Raw genomic sequence first — 18554 nt, 5'->3', positions numbered from 1 at the left:
CACTCCAAATTGTCCATAGGTATGAATGTGAGTGTGAATGGTTGTTTGTCTATATGTGCCCTGTGATTGGCTGGCGACCAGTCCAGGGTGTACCCCGCCTCTCGCATCAAGACAGCTGGGATAGGCTCCAGCACGACCCTTGTGAGGATAAGCGGTAGAAAATGAATGAATGAATGAGTTCTCCTATTTTGTGTGGAAGTGGTAACTTTTTGGCTTCTTATTTTGTCTTTCCCCACCCTCGGCCATCTCTGTGTGGAGTTTGCATGTTCTCCCCGTGCATGCGTGGGTTTTCTCCGGGTACTCCGGTTTCCTCCCACATTCCATAAAAACATGCTAGGTTAATTAGCGACTCCAAATTATCCATAGGTATGAATGTGAGTGTGAATGGTTGTTTGTCTATATGTGCCCTGTGATTGGCTGGCGACCAGTCTAGGGTGTACCCCGCCTCTCGCCCGAAGACAGCTGGGATAGGCTCCAGCACGACCCTTGTGAGGATAAGCGGTAGAAAATGAATGAGTTCTCCTCCTATTTTGTGTGGAAGTGGTAACTTTTTGGCTTCTTATTTTGTCTTTCCCCACCCTCGGCCATCTCTGTGTGGAGTTTGCATGTTCTCCCCGTGCATGCGTGGGTTTTCTCCGGGTACTCCGGTTTCCTCCCACATTCCATAAAAACATGCTAGGTTAATTAGCGACTCCAAATTGTCCATAGGTATGAATGTGAGTGTGAATGGTTGTTTGTCTATATGTGCCCTGTGATTGGCTGGCGACCAGTCTAGGGTGTACCCCGCCTCTCGCCCGAAGACAGCTGGGATAGGCTCCAGCACAACCCTTGTGAGGATAAGCGGTAGAAAATGAATGAATGAATGAATGAATGAGTTCTCCTATTTTGTGTGGAAGTGGTAACTTTTTGGCTTCTTATTTTGTCTTTCCCCACCCTCGGCCATCTCTGTGTGGAGTTTGCATGTTCTCCCCGTGCATGCGTGGGTTTTTTCCGGGTACTCCGGTTTCCTCCCACATTCCAAAAACATGCTAGGTTAATTAGCGACTCCAAATTGTCCATAGGTATGAATGTGAGTATGAATGGTTGTTTGTCTATATGTGCCCTGTGATTGGTAGTCTAGAGTGTACCCCGCCTCTCGCCCGAAGACAGCTGGGATAGGCTCCAGCACCCCCCGCGACCCTCGTGAGGAAAAGCGGTAGAAAATGAATAAATGAATGAATGTTCTTTTCACACAGACTTAAAAAGAAAAGGAAGGTGAAAAAGCTGCCGCCGCCGCCGCCGTCGTCTGACGCCACCTTTTCCAACGCGGATGTGGCGGACACGGGCGGCAGGCGACTCCAACCAGTTCTTCGCCGCCCTCTCCCCAAAAGACCAAGCAGGCGAGGCGACGCCGCTCTGCAGCTTGATGCATGATCGGGTACTTTCCGTCAGGTTTTTTATCTAAAAGTGACAATCCTTCCTTCCGGGGGGGGTTTGGTTTTCTAATCAAAACATCCAAATGGAGGTTATTTATTTATTCATTAGGAACTCTTTATTTTTCTACAGTGTACATTGACAATTCCCGTCACAGAGTTAGCTTTAGCAAAGTACATTACTGAGTGGCACAGATATGCAGCAGACTGTTTGACATGTACATATTTACAATTTTTCAATTTTTCGTAATAAATGCTGAATAATAGGGAGGCTCCGACCGATGTCAAGAAATGCAAAGCGATTAGCGTGCATGTGGTAATCGCCGTTTGACTATTCTTGCATCTTTGTTTACACGTTTTGCCTATCTGTCACTAGCTAGCTACAATTATTCGTCCGATTTGTGACTATTTAGCACAGTGACATGTTTGTTTTTCAAAACAAACAAGCATCGCAGTTAGTTTGGAGCTCAATTTTGTCCCACTAGGGAAGCGGGTACCACGTTCACGGGATAGGTCGGCACTGAACAATTTTGCTCTCTTTGTTATGTCAGCATGTCTTGTCCTCCAAAACACTCTGTGTGCTAGTCGAATGAACGTAAACACATAGCGGAGTCATGGAGAGGATCCCCAATCAGGCGGCATAAAACCCTCATCGGAGCAATTCTCGCCGCACGGGAGGCGACACTCACCTCGGTCGTAAAAGTCGAAAGAGGAAATCGAGTTCAAACGTGAACGGTAGGGCGCTGCTGTCAGCTTTAATGTCACCTCACGCTACACAGTCTCATTCATTCAGGAGAGGAAGCGTTTCACTCGGTCTCCGCTCTTCTGGAATCCTTCAAAATAAAAGAGGAAGGTAAGTAAATGCATATATATATATATATATATAGTCAATATTAGGGGTGCACGATCATTACTGGGCTGACAGTTGTACCAAACGCTCCACAGTGATGCTTACCTTTGTGGCTGTGCTGGATGGGAGGCGTAATACAGCGCCAGCAGGAAAGCCTGAACACAAAAATAATAATATATAATAATAAAAAAATAATAATAAAAAATAAATAATTAATAATAAAAAAAAAATAGTTAACTATTTTTAACTTTTATTGCATAGATAAAAACTAAAGAATCCAAAGTTCAGCCCTGGGGGCCGTTGATGGAATACGGCTGTTTTTATTGTTTTTTTTGTTTTGTTTTGTTTTTTTAATGGCCCATGTTACATTCGAAAAATATAATTTTACACAAAAAAGTTTTAAAAACCCAGCAGAAATTTTTTTTAAATCAGCAGAAATTTTACAAGAATAAAGTCAAAATATTTAGATAAAAAGGTTGTAATTCAGTCCAAATTTTATGAGAATGTCATAAAAAATTTATATATATATATATATATTATAATAACAATATATTATTATTATAATATATATATTTAATAATATAATATATATTTATAAAAATGTATTTAAATAAAATTTTTGCCGCAAAGTTGAAAAGAACACTTTTTTGTCATAACTGAAAAACAAAAAAAAAACACTTTTGGAAAAATTGGTTGCAGAAACTGTTATAATGTTAAGGGAATAAAGTCATAATTACAAGAAGAAATAGTTGGAAAATGTAAAAAAAAAAAATAATAAAATTAGGAAAAAAAAGGAAAACTAGCATTTTATGACAGCAAGCTTATTAGCAAGATTATGAGAATATTTTTAGTAGCATGGAGCTGAAATATGAAATAGTGTTTTGGGGGTGGGGGGGGGGGTGTCGAACTACCATGCCAAAAAAAAAAAGTTGGAATTTGGGGAAAATGTGCAAATAAATAATATTAATAATAATAATAATATAATAATAATAAAAAATATTATTTGAAAAAAATATATTTTTTTTCAAATTATATTTTTTTTAAATTATTTTTTTTCAAAAAATTTTATAGGCTTTTTCACAGACAAGATTATATGTTGTTATTTTCTCCACACCAGAGCTTTGTCTATGTCTTATCACGTACATGCAACCCATGCCCAGACGGCCATAAAAAAAGGACTTGTGGGGTGAAAATGGCCCCCGGGCCGCACTTTGGACATTGTGAAAGTGGGCATACGGTCAGATACGCCCACAAAAGTCTGGCTAAAAAGATAAAGACTTACACCAAAGAGGGCGTGGCTTCCTTGGATGGCGGCACTCCACTCGAAGCTCAGACGCTGCGTGAGGAAGCCGCCCATGGTGGGCCCGTAGAACATCCTGAAAATAAGACACTTAAGTCTTTAGTCTACTTCTAGGTTTTGTTCAAAGTAATGCACTCAATTACATTGAATGACCCTGAATGCTAATGCTAAAAACAACCCACTATAGTTTTGTGGGTTCTTTGGATTGATACAAGTGTGTTTTACGTTCCATAGCTAGGCTACATACCACTGGAGTTGGGATTTACCGTGGGTGTTCTTTTCATTCACTGTGGGTGTGTTGTTTGGGTACATGGGTGTATTTTGGTCATTCATTCATTCATTTTCGCGGTCGCGGGGTTTGCTGGAGTCTATCCCAGCTGTCTTGGGGCGAGAGGCGGGGTACACCCTGGACTGGTGGCCATGCAGCCAATCACAGGGCACATATAGACAAACAACCATTCACACTCACATTCATACCTATGGACAATTTGGAGTCGCTAATTAACCTAGCATGTTTTTGGAATGTGGGAGGAAACCGGAGTACCCGGAGAAAACCCACGCATGCACGGGGAGAACATGCAAACTCCACACAGAGATGGCCGAGGGTGGGGAAAGACAAAATAAGAAGCCAAAAAGTTACCACTTCCACACAAAATAGGAGGAGAACTCATTCATTCATTTTCTACCGCTTATCCTCACAAGGGTCGTGCTGGAGCCTATCCCAGCTGTCTTCAGGCGAGAGGCGGGGTACACCCTGGACTGGTGGCCATGCAGCCAATCACAGGGCACATATAGACAAACAACCATTCACACTCACATTCATACCTATGGACAATTTGGAATCGCTAATTAACCTAGCATGTTTTTGGAATGAGGAGTAAACTGGAGAAAACCGACGGGGAGAACATGTAAACTGAGATGGCCGAGGGTGGAATTGAACTTGAGTCCCCTAGCTGAGAGGCCTGTGTGCTACCCACTATTCCACCGTGCAACCATTGTATTAATCATTTCAAAGATAACAAGCAATTAAAAAAAGAATTGCATTGTCGTATTGAAATAAAAGTAGATAGGCCAACTGCGTATCCGGGCATGCCCATATATGGAAGTCCGGGTTGCAGTTGACGGTAGAGCTAAAAAATTCTTCAACTGTTTAGATTCACATCGGGTGAACTCTGGTGTTTTTGTCATACAGACGTGTGATGCAGCATAGACCAGGGGTCCCCAACAAACAGGCCGGGGACCGGTACCGGTCCGTGGCGCATTTGCTACCGGGCCGCGCAGAAATAATAAATAATTTATTAACGACTCATTATCTCCCAGCGGGTGAGTTATATTTTCCCTGCATTTTTTAATTGTTAATATATTATTTTTTATAATAAAATAATTTACATATTATATATATTTATTATATTATTTATTTATTTTTCTATTATTATTTATTTATTTTTCTATTATTATTTATTTATTTTGTAATTATTTTTTATTAATATTATTTATTATTATTTAATTTTATTTATTTTTTTGAACATGAAAAAAACCCTAACAAACCAACCAAAATCAATACAAATAAAAATATATATATGTATTTTATATTTGCTGTATTTTTCTGCCACACATTGCCGGTCTGTGGAAAAAAAAAAAAAAGACCTAAATCACACCGGATTGTGGTACAAAAAAGGTTGGGGACCCCCCCCCCCGGCATAGACCGTAGACCCTATTGAACGGCCAGCGTAGTTCTAAAACGACCTGATAATGTTTATGCGGGCCTTCTTTAAGAGGGTGTGTACCCAACACGTCCATTTACGTAACCCGGACTCAAGCGGACTCACCCTGCAGACCAAACCGCTCCAAACAATCCAGATACCATTCCCAGAGTGCTCAGTCCTTCCTCGAATCCTTTATCGCTGTGTACGAGGGGAAAGGCAAACAATGTAGTTATTTTTGTTCGTTGTCATTTCAACACAGCGTAGCGTGCACGGGCAACTCACTATGCGCACGTGATGATCTCCGGGAATACGGGGATGGCGGTCATGGCCAGAGAAAACCCGATTATCCCCAGCATGACGACCAGCAGCCACAGATGCCTGCGGGGTGGGGAGAGAATGAACACAACCTCGTTACAAAACACTGGGTCATGTGACCTGTGGGGGGGGTTGATAGCAAGCATGAAGTTTTTTGACCTTGTCAAAGTACGTCAACATCGGCGCATATTTCAATCCGATCAAAGGACTCATAAAGTTTTTTTTTTTTCTCCTACTTTGTGGAACAACCTCAAGACCTAATCCCGCTTGGCAACCATTCCGAACATAAACTCCTACTTGGAGGGATTTACCAGGCCAAGACTTCGGAGTGGCCTAGTCCAAGTCCTGAGCTGAATCCTATTGAGATGCTGTGTCATGACCTTAAAAAGGCTTCATGCTGGAAAAGCCTCCAATTTGGCTGAATGACAACAAAGAGACTCATTGCAAGTTATCACAAATGCTTGATTGCAGTTGATTTTTTTTTTCTCTCCCTTAACCACCAGTCCCGCCATTCATAACTACTATTGCGTCACTTGAGTACCATACAGGTAAGGGCCAGAAAATTAGAATATTTTCATAAACTTGATTTATTTCAGTCATTGTGTTCAAAAGGTATAACTTTTACATTATATTTAATCATTGCACACAGACTGATGCATTTCAAATGTTTATTTCTTTAATTTTGATGATTATAGGTGGCAACAAATGAAAATCCGAAATTCCGTGGGTCAGAAAATTAGAATATTGTGAAAGGGTTCAATTTTGAAGACACCTGGTGTCCTGCAAAGGGCTTTAAATGGTCTCTCAGTCCAGTTCTGAAGCTTACACAAACATGGGGAAGACTTCAGATTTGACAGCTGTCCAAAAGGCAACCATTGACACATTGCACAAGGAGGGCAAGACTCAAAAGGTTATTGCTGAAAAGGTTGGCTGTTCTCAAACCTCTGTGTCCAAACACATTAATGGAGAGGCAAAGGGAAGGAAAAACTGTGGTAGGAAAAAGTGTACAAGCGATAGGAATCACCGCGCCCTGGTGAAGATTGTGAAAAAAAAACCATTCAAAAATGTGGGGGAGATTCACAAGGACTGGACTGCTGCAGGAGTCAGTGCTTCAAGATCCACCACCAAGAGACGCATGAAAGACATGGGTTTCAACTGCCGCATACCTCGTGTCAAGCCTCTTTTGAACAAGAAACAGCGCGAAAAGCGTCTCACCTGGGCTAAGGAAAAAAAGAGCTGGACTGCTGCTGAGTGGTCCAAAGTTATGTTTTCTGATGAAAGCAAATTTTGCATTTCCTTTGGAAATCGAGGTCCCACAGTCTGGAGGAAGAGAGGAGAGGCACAGGATCCACGTTGCTTGAAGTCTAGTGTGAAGTTTCCACCATCAGTGATGGTTTGGGGTGCCATGTCATCTGCTGGTGTCGGTCCACTCTGTTTCCTGAGATCCAAGGTCAACGCAGCCGTCTACCAGCAAGTTTTAGAGCACTTCATGCTTCCTGCTGCTGACCTGCTTTATGGAGATGGGGATTTTACGTTCCAACAGGACTTGGCGCCTGCACACAGCGCCAAATCTACCAGTGCCTGGTTTAAGGACCATGATATTTCTGTTCTCAATTGGCCAGCCAACTCGCCTGACCTTAGCCCCATCGAAAATCTGTGGGGTATTGTTAAGAGGAAGATGCAGAATGCCAGACCCAAAAATGCAGAAGAGCTGAAGGCCACTATCAAAGCAACCTGGGCTCTCATAACACCTGAGCAGTGCCAGAAACTGATCGACTCCATGCCACGCCGCATTAATGCAGTCATTGAGGCAAAAGGAGCTCCAACCAAGTATTGAGTACTGTACATTCTCATATTTTTCACGTTCATACTTTTCAGTTGGCCAACATTTCTAAAAATCCTTTTTTTGTATTGGCCTTAGGTAATATTCTAATTTTCTGACCCACGGAATTTCGGATTTTCATTTGTTGCCACCTATAATCATCAAAATTAAAGAAATAAACATTTGAAATGCATCAGTCTGTGTGCAATGATTAAATATAATGTAAAAGTTATACCTTTTGAACACAATGACTGAAATAAATCAAGTTTATGAAAATATTCTAATTTTCTGGCCCTTACCTGTATACTGGCCTAAATGTGACAGGACACAAATGCTTGATTGCAGTTGATTTTTTTTTTTTCTCCCTTAACCACCAGTCCCGCCATTCATAACTACTATTGCGTCACTTGAGTACCATATACTGGCCTAAATGTGACAGGACACAAATGCTTGATTGCAGTTGATTTTTTTTTTTTCTCCCTTAACCACCAGTCCCGCCATTCATAACTACTATTGCGTCACTTGAGTACCATATACTGGCCTAAATGTGACAGGACACAAATGCTTGATTGCAGTTGATTTTTTTTTCTCCCTTAACCACCAGTCCCGCCATTCATAACTACTATTGCGTCACTTGAGTACCATATACTGGCCTAAATGTGACAGGACACAAATGCTTGATTGCAGTTGATTTTTTTTTTCTCCCTTAACCACCAGTCCCGCCATTCATAACTACTATTGCGTCACTTGAGTACCATATACTGGCCTAAATGTGACAGGACACAAATGCTTGATTGCAGTTGATTTTTTTTTTTCTCCCTTAACCACCAGTCCCGCCATTCATAACTACTATTGCGTCACTTGAGTACCATATACTGGCCTAAATGTGACAGGACACAAATGCTTGATTGCAGTTGATTTTTTTTTTCTCCCTTAACCACCAGTCCCGCCATTCATAACTACTATTGCGTCACTTGAGTACCATATACTGGCCTAAATGTGACAGGACACAAATGCTTGATTGCAGTTGATTTTTTTTTTTCTCCCTTAACCACCAGTCCCGCCATTCATAACTACTATTGCGTCACTTGAGTACCATATACTGGCCTAAATGTGACAGGACACAAATGCTTGATTGCAGTTGATTTTTTTTTTTCTCCCTTAACCACCAGTCCCGCCATTCATAACTACTATTGCGTCACTTGAGTACCATATACTGGCCTAAATGTGACAGGACACAAATGCTTGATTGCAGTTGATTTTTTTTTTCTCCCTTAACCACCAGTCCCGCCATTCATAACTACTATTGCGTCACTTGAGTACCATATACTGGCCTAAATGTGACAGGACACAAATGCTTGATTGCAGTTGATTTTTTTTTTTCTCCCTTAACCACCAGTCCCGCCATTCATAACTACTATTGCGTCACTTGAGTACCATATACTGGCCTAAATGTGACAGGACACAAATGCTTGATTGCAGTTGATTTTTTTTTTCTCCCTCGGATTTATCATTATTATTATTTATTATATTAAACAAATGAATGTTGTATTTTAATGTATCTCTTACTCCGTTTACTTGCTTTTATTCAACTCCATTTTTCCGAAAACCCTCTTTGAGTATTTTGAAAAGCGCTATACAAATAAAATGTATTATTATTATTATTTATTATACTATGATAAAGTTAAAAAAAAAACTGCAGCACAAATGGAAAAATCTGCAGTAATTTTACAAGAATTAAGTCAAAATATTCAGATAAATAAATTGTAATCTAACGAGAATTTTCTTTATTTATTTATTTTTTTTTTACCAGAAATATATTGAAGAAAATATTTTGAAGAAATTTGCGAAGTTAAGTTGCGGAAAAAGTTAAGTTTTATGAGAGAAAAAAAAATCGAAATATTATGGGAATAAAGTCATAATTATGAGGTAAAGTATACTACAGTACTTTTTATACTTTATACTTTTTACAGTATAGTATAGTACTTTTTTAAAGCGGTAAAAAGTCGTAAAATAATGACATGCAGCCGGTGTCCGGACCCGTGGACACAGCGGAGTAAGGCGAGCCACGCAGCGTGGGGGGGATTATTACACGCTTCAACAAGGACACAAAAACGCCACGGTCGGTGAGGTTTGTTCAATAAAAAAACTCGCCACGACCGAATCCTTCTCATTCGCATACAAAACCACCAAGACATCCCAATCAGTCTTTATCTACACTAATCCACCGTGCTGCTGTGTCAGCAGTGTCCACGCCACTCACTTTGGGATGTGAAGGAAAGGGGCGGGCCCCAGCAACAGGAACCCAACGGCCGTGGCGACGCCGCCGACCACCATTAACCATCTCCTGGAGGCCTAGTGAGAAGACCGCGAAGAGCATCGGTGAAAGCGTTGTGAACATGCACGCTCGCTTTGACACTCACCGGATATTTATCCGTGACGACGCCCATCAGCGGTGACCCCACGCAGTACGGAAACGACAGACCCAGCATGATGACACCCACGTAGCCGGCGGTCAAATGGAACTATCTCACGGAAAAGAAGACTTAAGCACTGATTCAAACGTGGGACAAAGCTTCGCCATCACCTGGTTCACGGCGTACAGGGACAACGTGGTATCCAGGAAGCCCAGACCCGAGCTCAGGGTGAAGATGACGTAGCAGAGCAGCAGGATTTTCACGTTTTTCAGAAGGCGGAAGAAAGAGGACTTTGAGGAAACGGCGTCTGTGTGCCAAAAACTTAGCATCTTTTGGGACATAAACACCAACAACGACCATCAACTCTCGTACCAATGGACGGCAGGATGTAGATGTTGAGCGGCACCATGGCCAACAGGAAGCATCCCAGCAACATGAAGGGAACCTCGTAGCCAAACGACTCGTAGAACCACCCTCCGACTGGTGGGCCCAGGATGAGGCCCAGTCCGGTGAAAATCTCCAGACTTCCCTGGTGAGACAGAAAGAACCATCAGTATGGAAAAGGTTAGAAAGACATTTTGGGACTCCGGCAAACCACAGTGAGAGCCATTATCCAAAAAATGGTGAAAACATGGAACAGTGGGGAACCTTCCCAGGAGTGGCCGGACAACGAAAGAAGTCCAGGCCTCACTTGACCAAAACCACTGCTGAACAAAAAGAAGTTTTAAGTCTGGTCTCCATTTTGAAGAACATCTTGATGATCTCCAAGACCTTTGAGAAAATACTCTGTGGTCTGACCGGACAAAAGTTGGACTTTTTGGAAGGTGTGTGCCCCATTACGTTTGGAATTTCAGAAAAAGATCATAGCAACAGTAAAATATGGTGGTGGTAGTGTGACGGTCTGGGGCCGTTTTGCTGCTTCAGGACCTGAAAGCATGAATTCTGCTGAAATCAACCTGGGTTCTTCAGCAATGACAAAGATCCAAAACACACCAGCAAGTCCACCAAACCAAATGAAGACTTCGGAGTGGCCTCGAGTTCTTCAGTAGGACAATGATCCAAAACATACCAACAAGTCCACCAAACCAAATGAAGACTTTGTAGTGGACTAGGGTTCTTCAGTAGGACAATGATCCAAAACACACCAGCTAGTCCACTGGTTTTGTCCAATATAAGCGAAATCCGTTATATGCGTATACCGGAAAATGTCCGTTTTACGCATATATGGGATTTATATCCGGTATATGCGTAAATGACGTCGTATAGCGGCCTGTCACGATTCGGCGAATCGGGAGCGCCACGATGCGGCCATCCGATATATGCCAGGGAAATTTCATGGAAATGCATTGGAACGGGACTGGAGATTTTGTCCGAAATAGGCGAAATCCGTTATAAAAAAAATCCGATATATGCAATGAATTTTTATTGGAAATGCATTACAGAAAAATCCGTCTGTTGTGAGCGAATTTCTGATATATCCGAGTCCGATATATCCGAGGTTTACTGTATCGGATTCAATTGTTCCCACTGGTTTTGTCCGATATAAGCGAAATCCGTTATATGCGTATACCGGAAAATGTCCGTTTTACGCATATATCGGATTTATATCCGGTATATGCGTAAATCGGATTTTACGACGTCGTTTGCAGCGTTGCCAGGTTGCCAGGTTGCCAGGTTGCGCGTCCAGGTACATTGGAAACATAGTCAAGGAAAAAAAATCTGATTTACGAGGTTTACCGTACTATTGCGTCACTTGAGTACCATCTAATGGGCTAAATGTGACAAAATGGACGAAAGGTCGAAATGATAATCGACCAGGCCTAGTAGTGCAAAGGTTTTCCCAGCTTTTCCCTGGAAGAGTCATATGCTTCTATGGACCCAACCCAGATAGGCTCCAGCACGCTCCTTATGAAGATAAGCGGCACAGAAAATGGAAGGATGCATGTTTCCGCGATCCACTACTATTTTTCCCAAGGTGCTTTTAGGCGGGGAATGCAATGCAAAGCAATGCGAGGCTCGTGACGGTGACGTGTAAACAACATGCCACGGAGACAAGGGACGCGTACACTCACCAGAACAGTGGCCACATTGTTCGGGAAAACTTTAGCTGAGAGCGCAAAGGAAGAGGTCATGGCGCCTGCGAAGCCCACGGCGTCCACCGACCTCACGATAATGCACAGAGCGATGAAAGTGGAGCCGGCGGGGACTCTGTCCAGTAGCCTGCAGGGGGGCGCAAACACAACCTGAATCCCGCGTCTCTTTTGATCCGAGACCTCATCCTCACCCGAAGATGATGGTGCAGGCCGACGACACGAAGAGTCCCACGATGAGCATCATCTTGGCGCCGATTTGAACAATCTGCCGTAAAGAATCAAAGCATAAAGCTAGCTAGCTAGCCGCTAGCACGGATTAACATGTGTGCTACTTACATATCGGCCCAGGATCAGCGAGCCAATCAGATTGGAGACGGCGTAGCAGCCGAATATGATGCCCACCACGGTCTGCGACGCACCTTTCTTTTCTGCCTGGGCACACACAAGTCATGTGACGCGTTCAAAGGCATCACGACAAGAGAAGATTGGCAGTGGGGAGCCTTTCCAGGTATGATCATGGCATTTCAAAATAAAGGTCACATCCATCCAAAATTATAATAAATTTAATTAAATTGTTTAATTAATTGTTAAATTGTCAAATTTAATTAAATTGACTTTATTCTCCTCACATTATATTATTTTTTGCAGAAATTATAATTTCATTCAATTAATCCAATCCATTAATTTCATAACAATATGACTTTTTTTGTTTAATATTATTAGTTATTATTTTTGTTATTTATTTTTTTATATATATATTTTTTTATAACTTAATTCAATTAATCCAATCCATTAATTCCATAATAATGACTTGTTTAATATTATTAATTATTTTTATATTTTTTTTATCATTTAGTTTTTGTTTAATATTTCAACTTTATGCTAATAAAGTGATGTAGTTATTTTTATCTCATTATTATATTATATATTTTATTTTATTATTATATTATTTATCTCATATTATTACAATGTAATTCTCATTAAATGATTAACTTTTTTTTTTTACTTAAAAATTTTTAACTTTATTTAACTTTCTAAAATTACTAGCCATTTTGCTTTTTATTGTTTGCGGTTTTTTGTGTTAAATTATATATTTTTAAATTTGCCATTAATAAAAAAAACAAAACAACAACCATGTGCTACAAATGGCCCCCGGGGCCGCACTTTGGACAATTCCAGCTTCTTGTCAATTGTACTTATTCCCATAAAATTGACTTTATTCTCCTCACATTATATTATTTTTTCCAGAAATTATAACTTAATTCAATTAATCCAATCCATTAACTTTTTTTGTTTAACATTATTAGTTATTATTTTTTTATATATTTTTTTATCATTATTAGTTTTTGTTTAATATTTCAACTTTATGCTAATAAAGTGATGTAGAGTTATTTTTATCTCATTATTATATTATATATTTTATTTTATTATTATATTATTTATCTCATATTATTACAATGTAATTCTCATGAAATGATTAACTTTTTTTAACTTAAAAAAATTAACTTTATTTAACTTTCTAAAATTACTAGCCATTTTGCTTTTTATTGTTGCCGTTTTTTGTGTTAAATTATATATTTTTCAATTTGCCATTAATAAAAAAAACAAAACAACAACCATGGGCTACAAAAGGCCCCCGGGGCCGCACTTTGGACACCCTCATTTAATGACTTGTTTAATATTATTAGTTATTTTTATTTTTTTTAATATATTTTTATCATTATTAGTTTTTGTTTAATATTTCAACTTTATGCTAATAAAGTGATGTAGTTATTTTTATCTCATTATTATATTATATATTTTATTTTATTATTATATTATTTATCTCATATTATTACAATGTAATTCTCATGAAAGATTAATTTATTTAATTTTTCTAAAATTACTAGTCATTTTACTTTTTATTGTTGCCGTTTTTTGTGTTAAATTATATATTTTTAAATTAGCCACAATTTGTCATTAATAAAAAAAAACAAAACAACAACCATGGGCTACAAATGGCCCCCGGGGCCGCACTTTGGACACCCTCATTTAAAATAATGAAGTTTCTGATTTATGCAGTCACTATATTCAGGTCAAAAATGTACTCGGACATTGTTGGCTAGCTGCATAGCATAAGTGAAATCTGCGCTATTATACTTACAATACACTTTAATGCAAAATTCTATTTCATACAACAAAATGTGCTTCTAGCTTAGCATATTTATGAAATGTGAGACTAGCAAGTGTGAAATGGCCTGTATGTGGAATATGACGTATATGTGGAATATGACGTATTCCCTTTTTTATTTATGGCGGCTAATTAGTTCCACGCCCAACCCCTGATAATATATAAAATATCCACAAAGTAGGATTACTTCTTTCTAAATTGCAAATACTTTAACAATAGAGCCTTGTCGACATGAAATAACACCCCTATAGTCACCTGATGTGGGGCCCTCTGATTTCCATGGTAACGGAATGTACTGTTAAAGACGGAATCTTGCAGAAACTGACATAATGTGAATGAAATTCTTCTTTTAATATGCAGTGTTTGGCTTATTTTTACACTTTACGCATCTGCTGGATCATTAAAGGGGACCTATTCTGCTTTTTCTACTTTTCCGACCTATAAACGTCGTTAAAATGTTGTATTCTCGTGTTAATCCATGCCAAAGTGTCAGATAACGAGGTCTTCGCATTTGGAAGTGAGCCCTGAAAAAAAAATTTGGGGCGGCTCAAAACGCTCCGTTTCAAAAAGGCGTGGTAAAGCTGACACTTTGTGATGTCACAAAGGAGGCACGCTTCCTTATATGGGCGTGGCTGTATAGGCTAGATAAGCTCTCAGATGTTGTACGTCTGGACACAAACGGCACCTCTGACAAAATTAATCCGACAATGAGCGCTATTATTTCGACCACAGCTCCAGTGGGTCACTGCCCCATGGGGCCCAAAACGAGCCGGCTGTAACAGCCAAAAAAATTAAATTATAATAATAATAATATTTTTTTTTTGTATAGCGCTTTTCAAAATACTCAAAGACACTTTACAGAAAAAATGGAGTTGAATAAAAACAAGTAAAAGATACGTTAAAATACAACATTCGTGGACTGAGCTAGCCTAGCCGCTATGCTATACTGCATGTTAGACGCTTGAGATGCTCAGTAACAGTACCGCTTCCGACCAGATGGTTTGCGGTAATGTGTTTTTAAAACGAAAAAAAAAAAATGAAGACAAAAGTGGTGCCAGTCCCCCCCCCCCTCCCCACCTTAAGGTTTTTACATAAGTACAATCCTACAAATACAAAATACAACAAAAATATGGAAATACATTCTGTGACCTATTTTTATCTGGACTTAATATGACTTGCAAAACCAGGGGTCTCAAAGACGCGGCCCGCGGGCCGAATGTGGCCCGCAGGACACTACTTTGAGGCCCTTGCCTTGATATGAAAGTTTAATGTTTTACTGCGTTTGATTCATGTTCATGTTAAAGGTTAAATAACTCTTAATAGTTATCCTCCCTATCCGTGTGGAAGTGGTAAGTTTTTGGCGATTTAAGTTGAAGGGAAATAACTCGAAGGCTACCGTTTTGGTGGCTAGCGCTCTAGTTTGCGAGTTAGCATGTGTCTCGAGACACTGCAGTTGCGCAATATGTTGTAAATAAAAAGTATAAATGTGACTATAGTCGTGTTTTGTCATGTCTACAGGGCTCTAATAATGCTTTGTTCATTTTAATATGAAAAGTTTTTATTATTATTATTATTTATTATATTATTATTATTATTATTATTAAGTTTATTCATTTTTCTGTTTTTAATAAATGCGTTTTTTTTGGGTTTTTTTTTTGTTTTTTTGGAAAACTTGATGCGGTCCGAGCTCCAGTGGCCCCCAAGTAAATTGAGTTTGAGACCCCCTGTGCAAAACGCTAACATGACTTTGTGTTTCCTTCAGTGGGGCGCTGCCCCCCCTTGGGTGCTTTTATCCAGATCTGCGCTAAAACGCTGCCTTGCTTCCACACAAGCAAGCTAATGTTTGTTTACATTTAAGAATATCTTTCAGCCATGACCGGTTTGACCTTGAAGGCAGAAGTTCTTACCTCAATGGGGAAGAAAGGACCAAGTATGGAGTAGCAGATCATGGAGCTGAAGTTGACGGACGCCATGGATATCAAGGTGAGGGTCTGCTGTCTCGTCATCCGAGTTGGACGATCGTCTGTCGATTTAAATCACAAACACGTTGGAAAACACGCTCATTAATCACTTCCGTTTGTCTGAAACTCGGCCAAACCTTGACGCGGAGGATCCTCGTCCGGCTCCATTTTCCTTCTTTGTGTTTTGAAGGTTTTTTCAGTGGTTTTGCGTTGCAATGTTCCCATAGAAAGCCGCACACAAACTTCCGCTTCACACGTTCACGCAAACACAGGCTCGCTCGCTGACTGGACTTCCTTAATAAAGTTAAAATAGTGCAAGAGTGACTTCCGTTAAAATGTCACAATAAAAGCCCGGTAGTGACTATTATAGCGTCACATTCATATTAAATAAATTCTTATCCGTGTCTAAATCCGTGATTTTTAACCATAGACCCGCGGCCAAAACTTAGCACTCAAACGCCACCTCTACGGCCGCAAAAACTTTTGAGTTTCGCACCATTGGGATCGACTGAAGACACCGGAGCTAAGCTAGCCGCTATGCTACTGTATGTTATCCATGTAACTCAGTAACAGTACCGCTTCCGACCAAATGGTGGCGGTAAAGTGTCAGTCGGTTGCTTATGAGGATAAGCGGTAGAAAATGAATTAATGAATGCAAAAGTTTATATAATTTAAATTATTTGTTTAATTTATTATTAAAATTAATTACTAAAATTATAGTTATTATTTTCAAAGTAATTAAATTCATGTAATAATAAAATTGAAAAAAATATATATAATTACTATAAAAAGTAGGTATAACCCTTGTCAGTATAAATGGTAGAAAATGAATTAATTAATTATTATTAAAATTATTAGTTTAAATAATAATAAAAACTATAGTAGTTCAAATTATTTTCAAAGTAATTAAATTCATGTAATAATAAAATTACAATTTTGAAAAATATTATATATAATTACTGTAAAAAGTAGGTATAACCCTCATGAGTATAAGTGATAGAAAATGAATGAATGAATGCATTATTATTAAAATTATTAGTTTAAATAATAATAAAAACTATAGTAGTTCAAATTATTATTTTCAAAGTAATTAACTTCATGTAATAATAAAATTAAAAAATTGAAAAATATTATATATAATTACTGTACAAAGTAGGCATAACCCTCGTGAGTATAAGTGATAGAAAATGAATGAATGAATTATTAAAATTATTAGTTTAAATAATAAAAAATTAGTAGTTCAAATTATTATTTTCAGAGTAATTAAATTCATGTAATAATAAAATTTTAAATTTGAAAAAATCATAATTACGATACTAAGTAGGTATAAGCGGTAGAAAATGAATGAATGAATGAATTATTAAAATTATTAGTTTAAATGATAATAAAAAACTAGTAGTTCAAATTATTATTTTCAGAGTAATTAAATTCATGTAATAATAAAAGTTAAATTTTGAAAATATTATATATAATTACTGTACAAAGTAGGTATAACCCTCGTGAGTATAAGTGATAGAAAATGAATGAATGAATTATTATTAAATTATTAGTTTAAATAATAATAAAAAACTAGTAGTTCAAATTACTATTTTCAAAGTAATTAAATTCATGTAATAATAAAATAAAAAAATTGAAAAATATTATATATAATTACTGTAAAAAGTAGGTATAACCCTCACGAGTATAAGCGGTAGAAAATAAATGAATGAATGAATTATTATTAAAATTATTAGTTTAAATAATAATAAAAACTATAGTAGTTCAAATTATTATTTTCAAAGTAATTAAATTCATGTAATAATAAAATTTAAATTTTGAAAAATATTATATATAATTACTGTAAAAAGTAGGTATAACCCTCATGAGTATAAGCGGTAGAAACTGAATGAATGAATTATTAAAATTATTAGTTTAAATAATGAAAAACTATAGTAATTCAAAATATTATTTTCAAAGTAATTCAATTCATGTAATGATAAAATTTAAAATTTGAAAAATATTATATATAATTACTGTAAAAAGTAGGTATAACCCTTGTGAGTATAAGCGGTAGAAACTGAATGAATGATTATTAAAATTATTAGTTTAAATAATAATAAAAACTATAATAGTTCAAATTATTATTTTCAAAGTAATTAAATTCATGTAATAATAAAATTAAAAAATTGAAAAATATTATATATAATTACTGTAAAAAGTAGGTATAACCCTTGTGAGTATAAGTGGCAGAAAATGAATGAATGAATTATTATTAAAATTATTAGTTTAAATAATAATAAAAAAACTAGTAGTTCAAATTATTTTCAAAGTAATTAAAAACATGTAATAATGAAATTTAAATTTTGAAAAATATTATATATAATTACTGTACAAAGTAGGTATAACCCTCGTGAGTATAAGCGGTAGAAACTGAATGAATTATTATTAAAATTATTAGTTTAAATAATAATAAAAAACTAGTAGTTCAAATTATTTTCAAAGTAATTAAATTCATGTAATAATGAAATT

At 37.7% G+C, this 18554-nt stretch overlaps 2 protein-coding genes across 4 annotated transcripts in view; one reads left to right on the top strand and one right to left on the bottom strand.

The window, feature by feature from the left end:
• Nucleotides 1–1687, top strand: part of ahi1 (Abelson helper integration site 1) — a 30066-nt gene extending 28379 nt beyond the window's left edge. For 2 of the 3 annotated variants that reach the window (XM_058056217.1, XM_058056219.1), the window contains one exon: nucleotides 1236–1687. In XM_058056217.1, the coding sequence (XP_057912200.1) occupies nucleotides 1236–1413 (178 nt within the window). In that variant the 3' untranslated portion in view covers nucleotides 1414–1687. The remainder of the gene's footprint in view (nucleotides 1–1235) is intronic. The other variant, XM_058056218.1, reaches the window with a different exon arrangement.
• On the bottom strand, nucleotides 1506–16356 carry slc18b1 (solute carrier family 18 member B1). The gene is made up of 14 exons (XM_058056220.1): nucleotides 16184–16356; nucleotides 15993–16108; nucleotides 12252–12347; nucleotides 12107–12180; nucleotides 11895–12042; nucleotides 10195–10351; nucleotides 9993–10129; nucleotides 9829–9930; nucleotides 9669–9760; nucleotides 5551–5646; nucleotides 5392–5466; nucleotides 3545–3638; nucleotides 2368–2417; nucleotides 1506–2245 (listed from the first exon to the last, which is right to left on the bottom strand). The coding sequence occupies exons 1-14, from the start codon at nucleotides 16269–16271 to the stop codon at nucleotides 2194–2196; spliced, it is 1377 nt and encodes a 458-aa protein (XP_057912203.1). The 5' UTR covers nucleotides 16272–16356; the 3' UTR covers nucleotides 1506–2193.
• Nucleotides 16357–18554: the final 2198 nt, after the last annotated feature.

This window comes from Doryrhamphus excisus, chromosome 19 (assembly GCF_030265055.1).
Source record: "Doryrhamphus excisus isolate RoL2022-K1 chromosome 19, RoL_Dexc_1.0, whole genome shotgun sequence".
NCBI classification, from domain to species: Eukaryota; Metazoa; Chordata; class Actinopteri; order Syngnathiformes; family Syngnathidae; genus Doryrhamphus; species Doryrhamphus excisus.
Note: the sequence above shows the minus strand (reverse complement) of the source record. Positions and strands in the feature narration are given on the sequence as shown.